Source organism: Bidens hawaiensis, unplaced genomic scaffold (genome assembly GCF_021521415.1).
Source record: "Bidens hawaiensis isolate Kalapana, Puna unplaced genomic scaffold, B.hawaiensis_p1.1 tig00014284_1, whole genome shotgun sequence".
Classification (NCBI taxonomy): Eukaryota; Viridiplantae; Streptophyta; class Magnoliopsida; order Asterales; family Asteraceae; genus Bidens; species Bidens hawaiensis.
In genome coordinates, this window is record NW_027492229.1 from 296,700 (window position 1) to 320,659 (window position 23,960).

Sequence of the window (23,960 nt, forward strand, 5' to 3'; positions counted from 1 at the left end):
AACTGTTATTTAGTTTCAAGGCTAAAAGCTTAGCATGTATTCTACAGTCATTACTCTGCCTTCAATCAAAAGATTCTTAACAGTATAATAATAACCACTAAGACATTACTTAACAATAATATGCCCTTCCACTACTAATTAACTGGAATAATTCTCAAGATCTATAACCAACGAAATATGTTCCTAAAAACTAAATGGAATCCAAGATAACCAAAAAAAATAGAAAAACCACAAAATTCAGATAGATTTTATCATATTGTATTTAACATGACATATAATAACAGTAGTAGATATCCTTTAACAGAAGAACACACAAGTAAAAAGAAAAAAAAGAACATATTTTTTTATTTCTTCTTATTACAATATAGCCTATAACACATAGCACAAACCAGCATCCAGCACACAATTACACAATATGATCACGAACACAAATAAAAGTAAAAACAAGAACCAATTTGACTGCAAAACTTTCCCAAAACCTCACCTGTCAACTGTCAAGGCTGTTGAGTTCGCCCATGCTGTTGCTGCTTTGTAGCATGGTCTGTTGCAAGATAAGAACCTGTGTCAGCAGTCACGGTTTGAAATTGAGCAGCCGATTGAGGTGGCAATTGCTGTGGTGCTGCATAATATATATGCTGTCCTTGTGCAGGATCAGTGAATTCATATCCATAGTTAGCTCCAGCACTAGAGGCAGAACTAGCAACAGATTGAGATGGCTGGTGAATCTGTGAATACCCAACATATTGTGGCTGTAATTGTGGTTGAGGTTGTGGTTGATTAGAAGAAACTTGAACAAATTGAGGAGCGCCAGAATTTGTTGTTCCATAAACTCCAGCGGGTAACTCGTTGTTGGGAGCAGTTTGTGCAGGCGGCCTATTGGTGGTGTAAGCAGGTGGTGGTGGTGGTGCTTGATTATGGGAAAGAGAGGTGGCAGCTGCAGAGGACACGTCAGCATAACCAGCAGCTTGCTGCTGCATTTGCAAGTTGTACCCATGAGGAGCCTGTCTAGCAGGCATATAATACACAAAATTCTGATGGTCAAGGGGTAGATGGTGAGGGTGTTGGCTCGGAGGTGGGTACATCTGGTAGTAAGATGGCACCGGAACCGCACCAGGTGGGTGGTGCTGGATGTACTGTGGTGGTGGAACAGCTGTATGAATGAATTGTGGTTGCTGGTGGTGCACTTGGGGTTGTTGTGGATCAACCTGTGCATTTGACATTGACATTAAATAAGCAGAATCTGCAATTTGTTGTTGTTGCTGCTGCTGCTGCTGTTGCAGCATTTGAATTCTAGTGTTTTGATCAGGGATGTTATTCAGATCGGTAGGTCGATTGTTGTTATTAGAAGTTGGGATTTGACCCAATTGATCCTGATAAATCATGGCTGGTTTTTGTCTACCATCACTGCAATTAATACATATACAAATCTTAATTCATAGCAATAATTTTCACTTGGCATTTCCACAATATATGCAGTGTCTATGAACTACAAATAACATCATTACATTACATAAATAAATCTTAACTCATAGCACATTTCCACAAACACTAGATACGCACTGTCTATGAATTAAAAATAAACTCATACATAAACAAATCTTAATTCATATCAGCCATTTTCACTTGGCATTTCCACAAACACTTGATGCGCAGCGCCTATGAACTATAAATAGCATCATACATAAACAAATCTCAACCCATAGCAGAAATATTCACTAGGCATATCCACAAACACTTGATACGCATTGTCTACGAACTATAAATAAATACATATATATACAAATCACATCACATTTCCACAAACACATGATATGCATTGTCTATGAACTATATCTAAACTCAGACATAAACAAATCTTAACTCATATCAGCCATTTTCACTTGGCATTTCCACAAGCACTTGATACACACCGCCTATGAACTATAAATAACATCATACATATACAAATCTTAACTCATATAGATATATTCACTTTGCATTTCCACAAACACATGATATGCATTGTCTATGAACTATATATAAACTTATACATACACAAATCTTAACTCATAGCACAAATTTTCACTTAGGCAATTCCACAAACACTTTATATGCATTGTCTACAAACTATAAATAGCATCATACATAAACAAATCTCAACTCACAGCACAAATATTCACATAGGCATTGCCACAAAACACTTTATATGCATTGTCTATAAACAATAAACAAATCAGAATCTGAATTTGCAATTTGCATGTACCTCGAAATCGAATCCGAAGAAGCCAAATCAAAACCTGAGGATTGCTTTTGCTGATATTGTTGTTGTTGTTGCTGCTGCTTTAGATAATCCGATCTCTCATCCTCAGAGAAAACCGGATTAGCATACTCCGCAGCCACCGGCGTAGAACTAGAACTCAACGGCACACCAGTAACAACTACCGACGCCGGCGCAGGCACAGCAACGTAACCGCCATCGTCCTGCTGCTTCTGATGTTGTTGATGTACACTCATCTGAGAAAACTGCTCCTCAATTACTCTCTCCTTCTGATTATTAATATTAATATTATCATCCACATGCACTCTAATCGGCGGCAAGCTAGCTAACGATGGAGCTGAAGAAGCAGATCCAAACGACGACGTTCGTTCCAAATCCGGTACAGAATGTAAATCCTGAGCAGAACTATTCGCTTTCGAATTTTTACCGATCACGCCTTTCTTCTCCGGTACCGAAACGTCGTCGTCTAGATTCAATAAGCAATTCACCGATGAGGTGTCCGAAAATCCAGACGTTGAACCGTTCAACGCGTTTAAAAACCAGTCCTCCGATTTAACGCTGTTTTCCAAAAGCGATCCGATCGAAGAAGTGGAATCAGGCTTCGTCGGAAACAGAAATAACCGAAGCCGTGACGTCTTGCTGACGTGTGCGGACGAATTAAGCCTCTCGTATTCATCGATCATGTTCTCCAGGTCTTCATCTGTGGTAACGGAGATCAGCGAGTCCAGATCTTCAGACGGAAGCTGGTACTTAAGCGTAAACGACGCCGTTGCGGATGCCAATGCTAAATTGGACGATGAGGCCGATCGGAGGAGAGTTTTGGACAGACGTTGGATAAGGTCAAACAGAGTGACGTGGCGGTCAACGACGACGATTCGAGTCTCGCCGCCGACGTAGCAGAGAGACTTGTCATGTGGACGAGAGACTATGTGGCCGCCGTAGCTGCACATCAGGCGGAGCTTAGTCAAAGCTGCTTGCTGCGTCGTAGTGGCGCCGTTGTTAGGGTAAATATTGTCTTCTCCGAAGGAATCGGTGTTTCGGGAGTGAGGGGAGGAGTCTAGAGAATCGGGATAAGTGGCCGCCGGAGGTGGAACCGGGGCGGTGGAGATGGCGGTTAGAGACGGTGGCGGTGGTGTGAGGGTTTGCTCCATTGGGGGGAAATGAAAATGTGGGCTGGCTTGCAGCTGTGGCTGTGTGTGTTATTATTAAAAAAAATTAAAATTATATGATGGAAAGAAGGTCAAGTTTACTTTTCAACTGTCTTATACGTTATGATATTTTTATTAAATAAGACGCGGCTTGATGAATGATAACTTCGGACGTTACGTTTCTAAATTATCTTTCCTTCATATTTATTTTTTGCATATTAATAGTTAATGAATAGATAATATTCATTATTAATAATTAATGATTAATAATATTGTTACTTTTATAGATACTAGGTATAATCCGGTGCATCTTTGTTATAGTTGTTTCTCGAGACGGTTGCACCGCAAAACGATCAATATGTATTAATCCTACAATAATCATAATCTAAATCAATCATGCAGTTGAATCAACTTCACAGTTCTCAACTATAACCAAACCTAATTTAATTTAATAATTAACATAAATTAAGAAGTAAAGCAATCATGCAGTGGAATCATGACAAATAATCTTCTCCGGCGTATGCCTAAGCTCCAGAAGCCCCCTCGCAGCCGACGTGGACAAATCATATCCTCAGAGCTCCAAAACCTTCAACCTCCCAAACGGCAGCAAACATAGCGGCGTCGGATCTCTACACGGTCCCGGTGGCAACACCGACACGACCTTAACCCCCGTCAGTATCCTTAAAATCCGCCGTAACTGCTCAAGCGTACGGTGATCACCTAAATCTGAAACGTAGGCGCGTAGATAATCCACCGGAGCTCCAGCGAGTAACCGCTCAAGCTAATATTTAGCTTAAAAGGATGTTTTTGAATGTCTACACTAATCAAATGCTCAAAATTTTCATCTTGATGTGATGCTATCCTTATAGTGGGTTAGGTTAACACTTGTCAACGGTGTAGTATCGTACGTTTCTTATGCATCGCCTTATGATTCCTCTAGTTTGTCGCAAGGCATGTTTGAACTCATTTAGGGAACATGCAGTATAGTATAAAGAGCTACCGGGGTGCAAGTACTGACAATATTTGGTTAGGAATTTGTTCTTTGACCTATTCAGGTGTCCCGAGATTTCTTTTAAGAAAGAAGTTGTTGTGAATTTCTTAACCGACTTGTTGATGAAATGTCAACTCTAAGACCAATTAGAACATTAACGGACCTACCCTTTAGGTAGGGGGTCTGTCGTCCCTTACGAAAAAAAATTAGTGGTATACATGTGTTAATCTCAACCAACTCATGTGAAATTTTGACACAGACCTTTATTGAATTTAGAGAACAATGCTAAATCACGATGAGGCCGATTGGAGGAGAGTTTTGGACAGACGTTGGATAAGGTCAAACAGAGTGACATGGCGATCAATGACGACGATTCGAGTCTCGCCGCCAACGTAGCAGAGAGATTTGTCATGTGGACGGGGGACCATGTGGTCGTCGTAGCTGCACATCAACCGGAGCTTAGTCAAAGTTGCTTGCTGCGTCGTAGTGGTGAAGAAGCGTGTATCGACTTACTTGTATACGATCAACGTTCCTCGGGTACGAGTGTGCTATATCACCGATGGTTTTCCGAGACACGAGTTCTTCCACCTACAAAACGAACAGCACCATGAGCTTACCCCTCAGAAAGGGACAGAGGGGTCCTCTTTGGGGTAACCCTCCGGTGTGAGAATCAGATATTGTAGGAGAGGATAATCAGGATGTGAAAATGAGTAAAGGACTTAGAATATATTTTCTTGCCTGCCTCCAACTGTGGAGGTGGTGTGGTATTTATAGTATTAGGGTTTCCAATGATTGGGCTCAGACCCAATTAGGGCCTTTTTGGCCTCCTCCTATTGCTTCGCGCCACGTGTACTTAGGACACCTGGTGCTTTTTCATTGATTATTCTCTGACCAAGGTATTTCACCTGACCCATGTGCCATCACGCGGTGGCACATGAGCTTTGCTGAGTTGTCCACCCTTCATTGGCAGCTGTCAACATCAGCACATTCTTTATTCCTTAAAAGATACCTTCTGGAAGGTTGTCTGATGAGTACAATCATGGTTGTCCTTATCCTGATTTGGATTAGACTATTGTCTCATTTGTTGTGTGTCGCTTACGCGCGGCCTTTATGCGCCTATCCCGGGGATGCGCAAGGTCTTCTCTTTATTCTCACACTAAATGTGTGTGTTGTGTGCATATGTGATATGCGCCACGCGCAGATGTTTCATGCACTTGCGCATAGGTTTTGGCTTTGTGTCTTCATGACATCCTGATTTCAAGCCTCTTGTCTATATCTTGTGGGTTGACCCGCCCCGCTCGATGTTAAGGCGGGTGCATACCCCTTCAAGCCCCCCAGTCTAATGTGTGTCTTGTCTCGCGCGAGCGAGGTAAGATTGATATTAGACTTAATAGTTTGCTTTTTCAATAGGGCTTGTTTTTTCTTTTTCTTTTCTTGTACGCGCGTTGCGCGAAATTCCATCCCTTTGGTTAAAACGAATCGTCAATGCACATGGTTGGTTGGTGTTGACATGCATCAGAGATGGAGACGTTATGTGTCAGACCTTTCGTGTGCTCGAGGTGCTACAGTGGCTTTTCACGTCTCCTCATACAGTGTCAGGAACACGTGTCGCGCTTATGTTGACCTACGCCTGCGAGTGGGGGCGCGTGAGCGTAGATCTGATTATTACTTGTTTCTCTCTCTCTCTCCTGGGCCTATAAAACCAAACCTTTTGAACGGTTTTTTCTTCATCTCCACTGTCACTTTCAGAGCTTTTGCCTATCATATACATTCCGATTAAGAGCTTTCGTCTTTGTCCCTGAATTCCGTGCTTAAAGTAACCATATTGTTCGATTCGCAATTGTATGTCTGATAACCCAGACACCACAATTTCCCCTAGTAAAGGCCGTGTAAAATCAGTGGTTATGTCTACTTTGAAGAAAACCGGCAAGGGTACTCGGGTTGCCGAGGCCTCATCGGAGGAGGGAGGGAAGAACAAGGCGGTGAAGAGATGGGATGAGATTCCCTGCAAGTTGAAACAACCTGATTTTGATAATCTCGTCGCCTCTCAGGGTTTTCTCCCTGAGTATGGTTGTCTGCTCCCGGCGACCGGGCAAACGGCGGCGGATCCTCCCGCCGGCTATATCTCTTTATATTCTCACTTTTTCACCCACTGTAATCTTCGTCTTCCGATGACGAGGTTTATAGGTGCGCTCCTCCGATTTTACGGGATTCATATATCTCAAGTCCATCCCTGTGGATTAGTGCGCATGACTCATTTTGAGTTCATGTGCAAAGCTCAGCGCGAGGAGCCCACCCCTCGGCGCTTTCAGTATCTTTATAAGCCGAAAATCCAAGATTCTTGGTTCTCATTCACACCGCGCAGTCAGAAGGTTAAGTGCTGCACTGTTACCTTCAAAAGCCTTCATGACTGGGCTGAAAAATTCTTTTATATCAAGGCTGGTGTTATTCCCATTTGTATGACCATGCGCGCAATTACTTCCGCGCCCACGGATGATGACGTTCTTAAGAATCCATCTAGCGCGTGGGTTAAAATATTAACTGCTGAACCATCCCCCGCCAAGAATATTTGCGAGGAAGCGTTGGTGGGGGTTGGTATGAGCAAGAGGTGGACTGGCAGCGAGACTGAGCCTGTCATCCATGTTGATGGCTCAGGTGGGTTGTTTGTTCATTGCATTAATTTTGCGCAAGTATAATTCGTTTTGCTGATATCACTTGTCTTGTTTTATGCAGAAAGCAAGGAATACATCCACGCCGCCTATGACGAGCATACAGAAGGTGGCTCTGTCGCCCTGAACGCTGGGGAAGTTGTTTTCCCTGATCGCTTCGATGATATGTTCATCCCTGTCGACTTAGAATTTTGCTTTGACAGCGATGCGCCTGGTAAGCCCTTGTATTTGTGTTTAGGCCCTTAGAATACCAAATTTGGTTTTAACATTTCTGTTGCGCGTATTGTAGATGCGCTCGCTAATTATGAGTTGGAGCCTGTGGAAGAGGGGGGAGGAGGAAGAAGCTGAAGCGCAAAAACTCAAGCGCAAGGCTAAAGGCAAAACTGGCGCAGGGGCCAGTAAAAAACAGAAAAAAGATGATGCCTCTGTTGCCCAGAATCTTCCTCCTACTCAAGTGAAGGAACCTGAGAAAACCAAGGGTTTTACTTCCAAGTTTTCCTTGTCTTCTTTGCTTCAAGGTGTGGGCAATCCTCCAGTCCACACGAGGTATGGTGCTGCTACCTCATCTCTGCGCGCGGCGGACAAGGAAAGCGGTGCTGCGCCTGCTGTTTCGTCTTCTCCAACAGGTATACTTTGTTTATATTTTGTGGTTTTATGAGTGTGATTCCAATGGAGTTATTAATGAAGCTTTATTCACTCAAATGTTTGTAGAGCCGGCAACATTGGTGGCTCAACCTCAGGCGCAGCAAGGTGCCCAGGCTATGCCGAAAATTGTTTTGAAGTCCTCTGTTTTGCCCTCAAAAAGGGGAAAAACGGACTTCATGGCAATGCTTAATTCGCGGACTGCGGTGCGCCAAGGTATATATTGCGCTTTGATTGTCTGATTTTTTCCTTTAGTTCAAGTCATGAATCATTTTTCCTTGTTAGTTTTTTCATAGGAATTATAGCTGGCACACAAGTTGCTGCTGGTACTGCTAGCGCTGGCGCCGTTAGTTCTGCTCCTGCTCCAACAAGTACTGAATCTCCCCTCATTGGGATCACTAAGGAGCATGAGACTATTTTTCACACTGCTCTAACAGCGTCAAGACCTCCCTCACCTCCTCTTGCGCGCAGCCCTCCTCGTGAGACTATTTTTGATTCTTCCAAGTCGCAGGAGAAGAGACCTGTTATAGAGGATGATGAGGAGGTTAATTTTGAAAATTCTGATGGTGGCCGCGTAAGCCCTATAGCGCCACGAGATTTCGTGGCGCAGCCTTTTTCTCATGGGGCAGGCAGGAGCTCATCAGCTGGCGCTAATCTTTCTGCCGGTTCTCCTCAGGTATAAGTTTATTTTGCTCCGCTGTGCAGACTTCCAAATTAGTGTTTAGATAACTAAAACGTTTCTTTGCGTTGCTTTGTGTTTGTAGGGAGCCGATCACATATACCGCCCGAGCTGGAGTATCACTGAAGAGAGCTCATTCCAATCCTTGGGCGTATGTGAAGACTTTTGGGCTCACTCTGTTCCTCCAGCTGAAAGGAGGTTTCAAGAGGACCGCGCTCGCGTGGATTTGCTTAATGACCACTTTTTTGCTGGGTCTGCGTTTTTTGCTGCCTCCCAAGAGCTTCGAAATGATTATATAAAGGTACACAATGCCCTTGCGGAGGCCAAGCAAGAGGCTAAGATTTCTGCTTGGAATCTTTCTGATGCCCGAGAGAAAGCTGAGAAACTCCAAGCAGAACTTAGCGAGAACCGGGCAAGTTCCAACGCTGCTTTTGTGAAGCGCGGGCTTGAGCTGCAAGCTGCGCGGGAGAAACTGTAAGTGGCAGAGGCAGATGCGGCCAAGTACGCGCGTCGAGCGCGTGACCTGGAGTTGGCAGTGGAGGCGCATGACAAAACTATCGCGCAGGTTAATACTGAAAAATCTTTATTAGAGAGTGAGGTTGCGCGCCTGAAGAAAGAGCTCGATGCTGTGCGAGCGGAAAAGAATGAAGCCTTGGCGGCAGCAGCGTCTGAAAAAGAAGAGCTAAAACAAGCCAATGAAACTGTTAAGTTGTTAAACTCTCAAATCCCTGCTCTTGAGAAGTCTGTTTCTTCCCTCGCGCAGGACCGTCAATGGCTGATTTCACAGGGTGTGACTCGTTGCGCTTATGCCATGAAATACTCAAACGAGTTTCAGACCCTTGTGATGGACTGTAATGCGGCGTCGCGCTTGGTGGGTCGGGCTGAGGGGTTTAAGGATGGTTATGAATATGGCATGCTAAAGAAGAATCCATCCGACTACCCTTATCAGCTCGACGCTGTCTGCGCTGACATGGCTGAGGTGGGGGAGAAGTACTTGAATACTCCAATTCCCATCCTTGAGCAGGTATTTTAACCTTAATGAGTTTACTTGACTTATTTTCATAATCTTTTGTACTTATACTGTTCCTTGTGACTTGCAGATAGTCGCGCTTGCTGACCAGCCCGATCTTGGCGCTTTAAAGAAATTACTTGATAAATGTGAAGGGACTGGTGGCAATGATGATGGCGTGGGCAACGCTACCTCTGCCAGCGGCTCTGGCGTGGCCAAATGACCTACTCCTGACGCTATCATGACAGAAGACGACTATATTCAAGACGAACAGCTTGATTATGGTAAGTTTGGAGATGACGAGGAGCGGGCTGCGCCAGATGCTGAGGGAGGAAATAATGATGAGGAAGATGAAGAGGCTGATATTAACATAGAGACTTGAAAAGCCCTTCTTGTTTTTTTTTTTTTTTTTTTTTGTGTTTGTAGTTTTTACCTCATCATTTGTAAATTTGTAAACTTCTATGTTTCAGAATGAAATTTTGTTTTTCCCTTATTCGCATCTTGCGCATTCCCAATTCATCTCTTTATATTGCATGTGTGTGCTTGTTGAATATAAGGTATGCTTACACATTGAAACTTGAACAAGGTTGTAAGGAAATTATTTTTACTTAATCCTTAACAGTTGTCATATTTCAAGTTATTTTGCGATATTCTGAATATGCTGACACGTGCCTTGGCATTTCATTATTCCTCTTTTGCGCGACGTTATCGTGCATTTATTATAGGGAATTATGAATGAGTTTTTTAGCCTTTACGTGTCAGTATCTGTTACTCTGCCTATATCCATTATAATCCCATGCGCGGCCCCGACCTGAGACCTTAACAACTATGCTTTGGCATGTGCTTTGCCTTAGTTGTGCTTAGGTATTTTTATGGTCCAGCTGCGCAATACTTAGGATGGATGCTATGAGTAATTTGAGCTAAGGCTCATATTATTGGGCTAAGGCCCTGACGTTTTAGAGTTAAGACTCGTTAACGCGTCTGAGCTTGAAGCTCGCGCATGTATGTTTTACTTCGTTTTATTTTTAGTTTGATGTCAATACAATGTTGTCGTATTGCTCAAAATTAATAAAGGGAAGTGTGAAACATGTATGCAAAAGGTAATAGAACGCATATTAAGAAAAAATAGAGCGTATCATTATTCATAATGGCTTAAAAAGCCTTGATTACAAACTTGACAACTTTTACATGAAACATTTTCTAAGTTGTGCTGCGTTCCATGTGCGCGGGATCTTCTTTCCATTTAAATCTTTTAAAGCGTATGCGCCTTTTCCCAATTCTTCCGAGACTTGATAAGGTCCCTCCCAGTTGGGAGACATCTTTCCCGGGGGTATTGCGCGACTAGCTTCATTGTTCCGAAGGACAAAATCATTCTTCTTGAAGTGGCATTCTTTCACGCGCTGATTGTAGTATTTTTCTAGCTTTTTCTTGTATTTGGCTTCACTGATGATAGCTGCCTCTCTGCGTCCCTCAAGTAAATTGAGATCCAACCTCCTTTCTTGCTCGTTATCCGTCTTACTCATCATGAGCACTCTATAGGATGGGCATCCAATCTCTGCTGGAATCATAGCCTCCGTTCCATAGGTTAGGCTGAACGGGGACTCGCCATTGCTGGTTTTGCTTAATGTCATGTGCGCCCACAGGACATTAGGTAACTCCTCGACCCATGCATGGGACTCTCCCTCCAACCTTTTCTTCAGCCCATTCAGCAAGCTTTGGTTCGCGCGTTCCACTTGGCCATTCCCTTGAGGGTGGTATACTGAAGTGAAGACCTGATTGATGTGCAATTCCTTGAACTAACTGGATATCTTCCTGTCAGTGAATTGTTTGGCATTGTCGCTCACGATTTCCATGGGCAGGCCAAAACGGCATACGATGTGACTCCATATAAATTGCTTCATTGCCTCGGCTGTGATTTTTGCCAGTGGCTTGGCTTCAACCCATTTTGTGAAATAGTGTACTGCCACTACCAAAAACTTTACTCGCCCTGGCGCTTGTGGTAAGGGACCCACAATATCGATTGCCCACTTGTAGAAAGGCCATGCAGAGGTCACCGGAATCAAGTTTTTCTTTGGCCGCATGGTATTTGGCGCATAGCTCTGACACGCTTTGAATTTTTGGATCTCTTTTAACGCGTCCAAGTACATGCCTGGCCAATAGTAACCTGCGTTCATTGCCTTGGCGATCACCATGCGCGGGCCAGCATGTATTCCACAGATTCCTTCGTGTATCTCTCTGATCACATAGCTTGCTTCCTCAGCGTCTAGGCATTTCATGAGTGGTCCAAGATAAGAGCGTCGATATAACGTACCATCGAGCATTTCGTAGTTCTGCGACTTGTGTCTTATCTTCCTCGCCTGTGCGCGATCGTCTGGTACCTTTCCCTCCTTCAAGAATTCCATTATTGGAGTTATCCATGATGAAGGTGTTGTATGAATTACAAGAACAGACTTCGCTCCCACTGACGGGTTGCTCATTACTTCCACCCTGACATGTTTGCCAAAATGATCGAAGCTGGTTGATGCCATCTTGCTTAGCGCGTCGGCAGACTTATTTTCACTGCGCGGAATGTGTATGATTCTGAAAAAGTCAAATTGTTCGGTGAGTTTCTTCGCCTGCTCTAGATACAGAGGCATGGTGTTCTCCTTGGCATCATAAAGGCCATTGACTTGTGCTGCTACCAGGTATGAATCTACATGAGCCTCTAGCTTTTTAACTCCGAACTTGTGCGCGATGCGCAAACCAGCCAGCAGGGCTTCATACTCAGCTTCATTGTTGGTGCTCTTGAAATCCAACCTGATTGCGTAAGTATACTCATGATTTTCTGGATCCACCAGTTTGAGGCCTGCGCCGGACCCTTCGTTGTTTGAAGCTCCATCAGTGAATAATCTCCAAACGTTTTCTTTATTATTGGCTTGCGGAGGGTCTACTTCGCGCTGAGCCTCTTCGACTTTTCCTTCAGGGATTTCTGCGATGAAATCAGCTAAGACTTGTCCCTTGATTGCTGGACGAGGCTTATAGGTGATCGTGTGCTCCCCTAATTCCAGCGCCCATTTTGTCAGCCTTCCTGAGAGCACGGGACGTCGCAAGACTTGCTGGATGTTGTAATCAGTCAGGACTTCAATAGGATGACCATTGAAATATCTGTGAAGCTTGCGCGACGCATGCGTTAGTGATAAAACTAACTTTTCTATGATGGTGTAGCGCGTCTCAGGATCTGTCAGCACCCGACTTACATAATAAATTGGTGTTTGGATTCCCTTGCGATCCACCAATAATACTGCGCCAATGGCGCGCTCTCCTGCTGACAGGTACAACGTTAAAGTTTCACCAGGTAGTGGAGCTGTGAGCGCAGGCAGATTGATCAGACATTCTTTTATCTCACTGAAAGCTTGCTCGGCGTCAGGCGTCCACTTGAATTGGCTTTTCTTTAAGCAATTTCTCAATGTGTTAATGAATGGGGTAGATTTGCTTGCATGGTTTGCTAGGAACCTGTTAATTGATACCAATCTACCATTCAACTTTTGAACTTCCTTTATTGTGGATGGTGAGGACATGCCGAGGATAGCCTCCACCTTCTCTAGGTTCACCTTGAAACCATCCTTGGTGACCATTACGCCGAGAAATTTCCCTTCTTCCACGCCGAATGTGCATTTGCTCGGGTTGAGCTTCATGTTTACTTCCTTTAGGCGCCGAAGGGTTTCTTCGATGTCTTTGAGCATTTGTTTTTCCTCCCTGCTTTTAATCACCAAATCATCCACGTAGACTTCTAAGTTTTTTCCAATCTGCTCGTTGAAAATTGCATCCATGAGTCTTTGGTAAGTGTGTAGGTTCCTGAACGCGGATCGTACACGGGAAATCTCTAACAACGCAGGTGCGGAATCCCTGCGTATATAGGTACGAGTGTAGATATTGTAGAGATTGAATACACGAACAATGAACACGAGCTATAAGGTAAATACGTTATATTGAATAACTAAACACGTGACAGTAAGTCACTGTTACAGAGAACAAAACGAAACAAAGCGTAACCAAAAACCCTAACTCACGTTCTCTTCTGTTTCGGCTGAAACAGTGTATTTAAACACGACAACTTCGCCACTGGCGAAGTTGTCAGTAACCTCGCTAAATCAGCAAGTTCGCCATAGCGAACTTGCTGATAACTTCGCTAGTTTACAAAACAAAACATAAACAAACCATTAACTATATTACAGACTCGATAACAAATACTAGACTATGAACTACTGACAAACATGTACCAACAGACTCCCCCTTGGCAGTAGCTTCATATCTTGATCTCTGAGTCTTGTAATCTTGCACTTTCACGCGTGCGCCCCTTCTCTCACACAAACCGACACAACTCCTTGATATTTCCTCGCTTGATCCTTCCAAGCAGGAATGTAGAAGATCTTCTTGTTGTTCAGCACTTCCAGATCAGCCTGCGATAGATTAACAAGATGCATCGGGTCATAAACCCGAAGAACTTCTTGTTCGTCCTCATCTTCCATAACCGCCTCAGCTGTCTCGCAATCCACATACCACCATTTCAGATCTGTTAGGACATTCTTGGGCATGACTCTCATTGGTACTTCCTTCAGATGTCGGACTGGTTTATACTTCATAACCATCCATGGTTTTCCGTCAGCCCTCATTCCCCTATCTTTATCTTCTATCAATCTTCCTTTCTGAGGCTTTAGCAGTTCAAACTTTTTGTCTTTGATGGCTTCTTTCCAGACGATCTTTTCAATAATTCTCGCCATATTATCGTTACTTCTGTTAATTAGCCCCAGTCTTGCTAACTCTTTCACCTCGCATTCCGGTAGGGAGTTTAGAGATCTCAATAATCTTTTAAAGTATTGAATGCCGTCGTACCTTTTGATCACAAATAATTTCAACTCTTTGTCGTACAACCAGCATATAATACCTTTCTTCGACTCTGCATAGCCCTTTATATTATACGTCTTTCTAAACATTGTTGGCACTGCAGGCTTCTTAGTTTTAACAAACCATTGAGCACACCCTTCTTTCCAATTTGGTTGCTCCTCCCATACCGTATCATCTACCACATTCTCATCTCCCAAATCTGCTCTTTCAACAGCTGGAATCTCATGTTCCACTGCGTCATCCACGATCTCTCCTTCTTCCAACACATTCACCACATCAATATTTTCTCCAATCCTTTCAATTTCCTCCACGGGCAACACATCATCGTCATCATCATTCACAAAGTCATCAACCTCCTCCTCATCTAACTCCTTCAAAGCATCGATGACGTCTTCAACATCAGCATCGTCATCAACATCCACAACATCATCACCCGCTGCATCAGTTGACTCCCCCTCAGCTGTGGAAGCCCCAAGATCCTGAGAGGTTCTTGGCAGCTCACCACCTGCACCCGAAGGTGCGTTGGGATCATCGTCATGATCTTGTCAACACAAGATCGAAATCGAAATTGAAAACTAAGATCGCCGGAAAAATTTAAGGGTTAAGTTCGCCGGAAAAAAAAAGTTAATAAAAAATTTTACTGTAGAAAACCCCTTTTATAGGGCTGAGTTGGTTCAGGCGAAGTTATTCTTAACTTCGCCTAAGCGAAGTTAAGTACAACTTCGCCGATTCAACAACTTCGCCCGATAATTACAAAAACAGCCCTTTCAGTTTGAAAAAACTTGAATATATCTTATAAGTTACCAAAAAGAGTTAAACAAAAATGATCAAGACCCAGTAACCAACAATAAAAATATAACAACAAAAACAGAAAATACTTATAAAATTTTAACGAAATAAGGGATCAAATTTCAGTCTAGTCAGGGACCACTCCGTTTTAGAAAAGATCCGAACAGGAATCATACTAACTATGTGACTGTCACTTGGATCCGTGTTTGGCTGTATTATGACATAGAGAAACAGGTTGTAAGCATGTAATAACTTAAATGGTTTTCATTGTTTCTGTGATACGGATTAAGGTTCAGTTAAGCTCAAAAATTTAAGTTGGCAACAATTCAGAGGTAATGATGCCTTCTATCTATTCTCAAAGCGTATTTGGCTATACCCAAGTCACCCCGAATTGACTTCGACCCATAGTGTCTGATTAACTTGTAGATACTCGTTGTCTGCTTCCCGTTTTCTTCTTACTCCAAACTTGAGAAATCTTGAGAAGTGTCGGTTCTCGTGTTTATTGTCACTACTTCTCATAAGTACATTTTTTTTTTTTTTTTTTTTTTTTTTTTTTTTTTTTTTTTTTTTTTTAATCACACATAAGAGTTTTCATCGGAGTACTAAACTACTGCAAGTCCCGAATCTGGATCACTGCAGTGTCTTGAAATGCTTTCTTCACGGGAATCAGAACACTCACGGGCTCGTGTATGACTGGGTAGTTGCTTTTCTGCCTATCCTTCGAAAAGATGTGTATGAAGACATGCAAAACTCTTAAGGAGTTTCCACATTAAATTCGAGTAAATTTAGGTTAGTATCACATACACTTTTACGCACCATTAAAATTACCATGACATACAATGACTGTTCTAAAGCCTTTTAAGCTTAATAACTTCACTAGTTAGGCACACATAGTCAGTATACATATCATTTTCCAAGGGTGGATCAATTTTCTTTTAAACACAGCAAAGAACTTCTTACGAAGTAATAGACTTGAAAAGTAATTTCATTTCCCAAAATAAAGTTTTGAATTCAATTGCCCCAATCATGTCAAAGTCATCAGGTAAACGGCTATCCTGAAGATCCATTGGATCAGCTGGACCGACCACATGCAAGTATGTGTCCTTCTTACTAAGAATGACCGACTAATTTTCAGCAACTGAAAGAAAAACATGTCAACACTGCCCCAGTTACTTTCAGTCTTCCGGTTAATGGCTATCCTCATTTCCTAAGTCGAAAACAAGGACCAAAACATATCCGAGGAGATGTCCATCAAACCGAGGTAACCGACTAATTTTAAGCAATAAAGACTCATTTTTTTTTTTTTTTTTTTTTTTTTTTTTTTTTTTTTTTTAATATTGAAATGTTAAATAATATGTAATGTACTTTAAATATCTAAGAAGCAAAAGATAGTAGTATAGGGTTATTATAATATACAAAATTACAAATAAATTTCACAATATAAACTCTGCAGCCACAATCAACGCCGCTCCATGCGCCTCCATTAGCATATTGCCTCCATCTCCACAGCTCTACTCCTCTCTGTCTACGTCCACCCTGCTGCACACGCCCGAAATCTCACGCTAATGGCTAATCACTAGCTGCTCTCCATCCTAAAGCTTTGTTATAACATATTCTTCATTCTAGTCTGAGTGAAAACGAGCCGATCCAAGCCGCTCGGTTGAATTCGAGCCGAGTTCGAGCAACGTTTTTCACTCGTTTACTTAAATTCGAACCGAGCCGAGCCGCTTGATTTCAATTCGAGCCGAGTTCGAGCGGACGCTCGCTCGGCTCGTGAACTGTAACACAACTTCGAAGTTATGAACAGGCGAAGTTATGAACAGGCGAAGTTATGAACAGGCGAAGTTAACCACAACTTCGCCTCAGCTGTGGAAGCCCCAACTTCGCCTGTGACGATCCGCTGGTCAGAATTGCATAGCGACGGTCACAGAATGCACCAACAGTCTCCCCTTTGACCGTTGCTCTCAATTCTAACAAACACGAAAGATCATCTGTTACAAAACATGCACTAACAGAGTCCCTCTTAACTGATGATCTTCTGTTTGCAGTCAACCAGCCGTGTCTGAAACTGTCCTGTAGCTTCATAAATCTACCAATCACCCAGCGTCTTCCATATCAGATCTCCCCTTCAGTGTAAGCTTCTCCGACTATAACGATTGAGGTCTTTGAAATGCATGCATCCTCGTGCCAATAGATCATCTCAACCAATCACGTGAGTCCATCTGACTTCACCAACACATGAAGTTGGGCTTCCTCCACAACTTCACCAACTCGTCGGCATACGATAAGGTTTAATCTTCAACTACTCAACATCAGGTGATCAATTTCATCACAAAACCACCTTGACAGAATCTAACACATGACCATTAATTAATCCGAAGCATCTTCAATCACCAGGGATAACAATCAAGAACATAGAGACTTTAATTCCCGGTTAAATCCAACTTGTTCCAGAATCTTCACTCGTATAAATAAGCATCACGTTTCAGGATCCAATTCTCGAACGCCTTGAAGATAACATAAATAATATGCTCTGACCGCAATCCAGTAATGACGAAAACCTTCAGTTCAATTTGACTTTCTTCGGTTGGTCAACCACGAACAACAACAATTTCATTGCCCACAAACACCCGAATATGTGTCAATATCCAGTTTCAAACAATATCCCATTCACAACCTCAACTCCAAATCCAGAGTTGACACGTATTTGTTCACACGTAAGACCAAGAGATAACAAGATCACTCGTTGACGGAACAACATCTTTGGTCTCACAATAATCGTGTACACCCGGCCATACAGACGAAAACTCCAAACAATTTTTTTTTTTTTTTTTTTTTTTTTTTTTTTTTTTTTTTTTTTTAACTTCACCTGGCCATAACTTCGCCTGTTCATAACTTCGCCTGGCCATAACTTCACCTGGCCATAACTTCGCCTGGCCATAACTTCGCCTGTTCATAACTTCGCCTGGCCATAACTTCGCCTGGCCATAACTTCGCCTGGCCATAACTTCGCCTGGCTGCTAACTTCGCCTAAACCCTAAAATTTAAGCGACAACTTCGCCTGAACCCAATAACTTCGCCTGCGGCGGCTGTTCGGCCGAAAACGCACAGAAACGTGCCAGAAACACCAAAAACGCAGATCTCGAACCATAGCGTAAGAGCCTAAGGCTCTGATACCAATTGTAGGTTCCTGAACGCGGATCGTACACGGGAAATCTCTAACAACGCAGGTGCGGAATCCCTGCGTATATAGGTACGAGTGTAGATATTGTAGAGATTGAATACACGAACAATGAACACGAGCTATAAGGTAAATACGTTATATTGAATAACTAAACACGTGACAGTAAGTCACTGTTACAGAGAACAAAACGAAACAAAGCGTAACCAAAAACCCTAACTCACGTTCTCTTCTGTTTCGGCTGAAACAGTGTATTTAAACACGACAACTTCGCCACTGGCGAAGTTGTCAGTAACCTCGCTAAATCAGCAAGTTCGCCATAGCGAACTTGCTGATAACTTCGCTAGTTTACAAAACAAAACATAAACAAACCATTAACTATATTACAGACTCGATAACAAATACTAGACTATGAACTACTGACAAACATGTACCAACAAAGTGGCTCCTGCATTCTTCAAACCAAAGGGCATTTTTGTGTAACAGAAAACACCCTTGTCAGTTCTGAAAGCAGTCTTGTCTTCATCCTGTGGTGCCATTTGAATTTGGTGATAGCCCTTATAGACATCCAGGAAACATTTGAGCTTAAATGGCACCACAGAGTCCACCTTCATGTCAATGTTTGGGAGGGGGTAACAATCTTTTGGACACGCCTTGTTGAGGTCCTTGAAATCATTGCACATTCTCCATGACCCATTGCTCTTCTTTACCATCACAGGATTGGCTACCCATGTTTGATATCGTATTGGGCGAATGATATTCGCGCGCAGTAGATCTTCTACTTGCTCATTCATGGCCTCTGTCTTCTCGTCTCCCATGACTCTTTTCTTTTGAGCAATTGGCTCCATGGACTTGAATGTGTTGAGAGAGTGCTGTACCAGGTCTCGCGGAAACCCAGTCATATCAGAATGTTGCCACGCGAAGACTGACATATACGTTGTGAGCAATCTTTTCATTCTCACTCTTGTGTCATCTGATATCGTAACTCCGATTGTGATTGTTTGTTCTAGGAATTTTGGGTTGAGAATCCATTCCTCTGGCGCGTTGTTTGCCACTGGAAGCTTCATTCTCCCCTCTCGAGGTATACTTATTACTGCGCATAAATGATCTCAGTACACAAATGTTACTCCTGTTGGTGTTGGGAACCCCAATGCGCCATGCGCTGGTGACGGTATGGCGTTGAATTGGGCAATCGTTCTTCTACCCAAGATCATACTATGGCATGAAGTGGTGGGCAAGACCAGGAAGTTGACAATTTCAGCTCGCTTGTGCTTCTCATCCCCCATAGTTAGTTCGAATTGTATCTGACCTAGGGGGTGAATAATTTCGTTTGAGACACCCGAGATTGGTGCACTCACAACTTCGAGCCTTGCTTGGTCTGCTGGATCCAACTTCTGAAACATTGCTCATACATGATGTCTGACTCACTACCAGTGTCCACCAGGACTCTTGACACCTCATAATGGGCGATGTGTGCAGTGATGACTAGAGGACTGCTGATAGACGGGTCTCCTCTGATTCTTGAAAAAATTACTTTTTGCTCGCGCCAATCCCCTTGGATTTGTGCGCTTCTCTTCCTCGATCCTTGCCCTTGCCTTCTTCCTTCAGCTACACAGATTCTTTTGAATTTTTTACTGGCTGAGGCTCCGTCTGGTTGTTCGTTCTCTGGTCTTGGATTTTTTACCAGGTGAGCCAACTTGCCTGATTTCACATCTTTTTCGATCGCATCCTTCAAATGATGGCATGCATCGGTGTTGTGCCCTGTGGATTTGTGAAACTCACAATATTTGCCACTGTTCGGTGGTCCCTTATGGAGTAATGGCCTGGGATTTTTAAACTGGACATTCTCTGTGCTTAACACTTGCGAAGGCGTTTTGGTGAGGGGAGTCCATATTCTTGGTAGAGGTCTGTTAGGCTCTCTGCCGCCTTCCTTCTTGTCACCTTCTCCGCGATTAAGAATGTCTTTTTGGGGTTGGGGTGAACTTTGTTGTGCTTGCTTTTCTGCAGGAGAATAATTGGTTTGTTGCAACCTGGACCATACGGAGTTTTGTTTGCCCCTCCTTTCCTTGTTGCGTGGTGCTTCTGTTTGATGCCCTTTATCTCTTGCTCTGTCTTGGGCAATTTGTTTTTCATTTCGCGCGAAGACTCGCGATGCTTCCATAAGCTTAGCCCAAGTGGTTGGCATGCCTTCTCTGCTCACGAGAGCTCTGCGGAGTTGATCACTGCGCGCACCTTGTATAAAGGCCACGCGCAAGAGTTGTTCAGTGATGCCTCCAATTGCAAGAGATTCTTGATTGAAACGAGTTATGTAGTCTTCAATGGTTTCATCATTCCTGCGTACGCAGTGCATGATGTCATCGGGGTCGCGCGTGTGTCTGCGCTGCTGTACAAAGTGAGCCTGGAACTTTTCCAATAGCTCTTCGAACCCATCGATTTGTCCTGTCGGCAAGCTTTCGAACCAGACACGCGCTGCACCCGTGAGTCAGCGAGCAAACATGTGACACCATGTTGGCATCGTCCAGCTTTCTAAGTTTCCAGTGTTATAAAAACCTTGTAAGAAATCATCTGGATCTGTTGTACCATCGTACTTGCCTAAACCACTTGGCATCTTGGTTTTGTGTTGAATGGGAGCCTTCGCAATGCGCTCAGCGAATTTTGAATGTTTTACCAAGATGGCTGGCCTATATGGTGTGGTTACGTCCACTTGCCCTTTCGCTTGTGGGTTGTATGGTGTGTATAAATCCATATCAGCTTTGGCTCCAGGTGCTATGTGCATGTGTGCGCGAAGCTGTGAACCTCCTGCATGAGTATCTCGCGTCTTCTTCATGCTGTGCACCTCTTCCTCATCACTAATATCAGCTTGTTCGGTGTGAACAGAATGACCGTCTTCCAGCGCGCGCGTCTTTTTTGTTGTTCCCTGAATGGTTTGTTTATCAAATGCGAGCCTTTGTGTTAAATCGGCTAACTTTTTGTGTTTTACCAACTCATTGTATTTTTCCATTAAACGTTGTTGTTCGTTTATGAGCCATTCTTTAGGGTCATTGGTTTCAACTTTCGGGCCCATTGGTCCTTTTTGTTTTGTACCAGTCAGATTTTGGAACGTTAGATCGTCTGGGGGAGTTTCAGTTTGACTATGAGGTGTTGTGTTGAAATGATGGTTACCGGTGGTGCGCGTAGTGTCACGCGGCGCCCTCAGAACCTGATGTCCCTCATTAACATCCTCAAGCTCATTATCCTCCAGAACCTGATCGTTGTTTCGAACACCGTAAACCATGGTGAAGATTTTCAGAGAGAAAATTGATGAAATAGTGGTTTTGTTGCCGTTTTAACAGGTGATGGCGCCAATGAAGAAGCGTGTATCGACTTACTTGTATACGATCAACGTTCCTCGGGTACGAGTGTGCTATATCACCGATGGTTTTCCGAGACACGAGTTCTTCCACCTACAAAACGAACAGCACCGTGAGCTTACCCCTCAGAAAGGGACAGAGGGGTCCCTTTTGGGGTAACCCTCCGGTGTGAGAATCAGATATTGTAGGAGAGGATAATCAGGATGTGAAAATGAGTAAAGGACTTAGAATATATTTTCTTGCCTGCCTCCAACTGTGGAGGTGGTGTGGTATTTATAGTATTAGGGTTTCCAATGATTGGGCTCAGACCCAATTAGGGCCTTTTTGGCCTCCTCCTATTGCTTCGCGCCACGTGTACTTAGGACACCTGGTGCTTTTTCATTGATTATTCTCTGACCAAGGTGTTTCACCTGACCCATGTGCCATCACGCGGTGGCACATGGACTTTGCTGAGTTGTCCACCCTTCATTGGCAGCTGTCAACATCAGCACATTCTTTATTCCTTAAAAGATACCTTCTGGAAGGTTGTCTGATGAGTACAATCATGGTTGTCCTTATCCTGATTTGGATTAGACTATTGTCTCATTTGTTGTGTGTCGCTTACGCGCGGCCTTTATGCGCCTATCCCGGGGATGCGCAAGGTCTTCTCTTTATTCTCACACTAAATGTGTGTGTTGTGTGCATATGTGATATGCGCCACGCGCAGATGTTTCATGCGCTTGCGCATAGGTTTTGGCTTTGTGTCTTCATGACATCCTGATTTCAAGCCTCTTGTCTATATCTTGTGGGTTGACCCGCCCCGCTCGATGTTAAGGCGGGTGCATACCCCTTCAAGTGGCGCCATTGTTAGGGTAAATATTGTCTTCTCCGAATTAATCGGTGTTGCGGGAGCGAGGGGAGGAGTCTAGAGAATCGGGATAAGTGGCCGCCGGAGGTGGAACCGGGGCGGTGGAGATGGCGGTGAGAGACGGTGGCGGTGGTGTGAGGGTTTGCTCCATTGGGGGAAAATGAAAATGAAACTGAAAATGTGGGCTGGCTTGCAGCTGTGGCTGTGTGTGTAATTATTAAAAAATTAAAATTATATGATGGAAGGAATGTCAAGTTTACTTTTCAACTGTGTTAGAGCATTCTCATCCTACCCTCTATCTTCAAACCAAAAATTACACTAAAAATCACTTTATTTCTCTTTCCATTTCAATTAAATAATACTTTATATATCTTTTATCATTACCTTTTTTCTCTTTCCTTCACTCACAACCACTTTCAAAATATATTAAAAAATTATAGGGGATGAACAGTAACTTTTAAAATATACAGAAAAATCACTACTTTTTCTAAAATATAAAAACTCTTCACTCACAACACCCTGAATCACTCTCTAAATTATAAAAACGTCCCTCACATAATATAATGGGTTGGATGAGAATGCTCTTATACGTTATGATATTTTTATTAAATTAGACGCGGCTTGATGAATGATAACTTCGGACGTTATGTTTTCAAATTATCTCTCTTTGATATTTATTTTTTAGATATTAATTAATGAGTAGATAATATTAATTTTATTAATAATATTCTTAGTTTAATAGATATTCTTTACATTTTACTTTGTTTTATGTTTGATTTTCTAATTCGATTATTCTTTTGTTTTTGTTCTTCGGATTCGTTTTTCGAGTTTTGGGTTTTTCGGGTCGGGTTCTTCGGGTTTCAAAGTTTTAAATCTTAACCCGAAACCCAATCTCACGGTTTTTTCGGGTTCGGATTTTTTCAGGATGGGTTAATCGGGTTTCGAGTATACTAGAAAATGAAACAAAAAACAAAAAAAATTAAAAAACTTTATTACTAAATTTAAAAAACATATTTTTCTTTGCTCGTAACGTAAATAATCAAATAATAAATCAACATAACTTGATAAAGTCGTAAAACAATTCAAAAAAAGAGTAAAACTAAGTAATTAACTCGAACCATAATCGTCTTCAATCAGATGTGATTTGGTAGTTCGATTACGGTTGCTATTAGTAATAAACGGAAAACATAAATTAACAATAAATAATCGATCCATAATATCTTGAATGACAACAGTCGATTAAGCTCATATTCTGATAACTTTAATGATTAATACTAAGCCTATTATACCTAAAAATATATTTAATTTCAAAACTAAAAGTTTATTTGGGTTTTTCGGGTTGACCTGAAACTTATATATCAAACCCGAGAACCAACCCAAATTACTTCGGTTCGGGTTCGGGTTCGGGTTCGGGTTAGTCTTTTCTCGGGTTTCGGTTTTTCGGGTCGGTTTAGTTTGGGTTCGGGTACGGGTTTTTTCGGGTTAGGTTTCAAGTTTTGGGTAAAAATGGCAGA

General features: G+C 42.7%; 1 protein-coding gene across 1 annotated transcript; it reads right to left on the reverse strand.

The window, feature by feature from the left end:
* Positions 1 to 403: 403 nt before the first annotated feature.
* On the reverse strand, positions 404 to 3,408 carry LOC143546186 (uncharacterized). Its single transcript, XM_077037901.1, has 2 exons — positions 2,243 to 3,408; positions 404 to 1,404 (listed from the first exon to the last, which is right to left on the reverse strand). Exons 1-2 carry the CDS (start codon positions 3,406 to 3,408, stop codon positions 495 to 497), a joined length of 2,076 nt encoding a protein of 691 aa, XP_076894016.1. The 3' UTR covers positions 404 to 494.
* Positions 3,409 to 23,960: the final 20,552 nt, after the last annotated feature.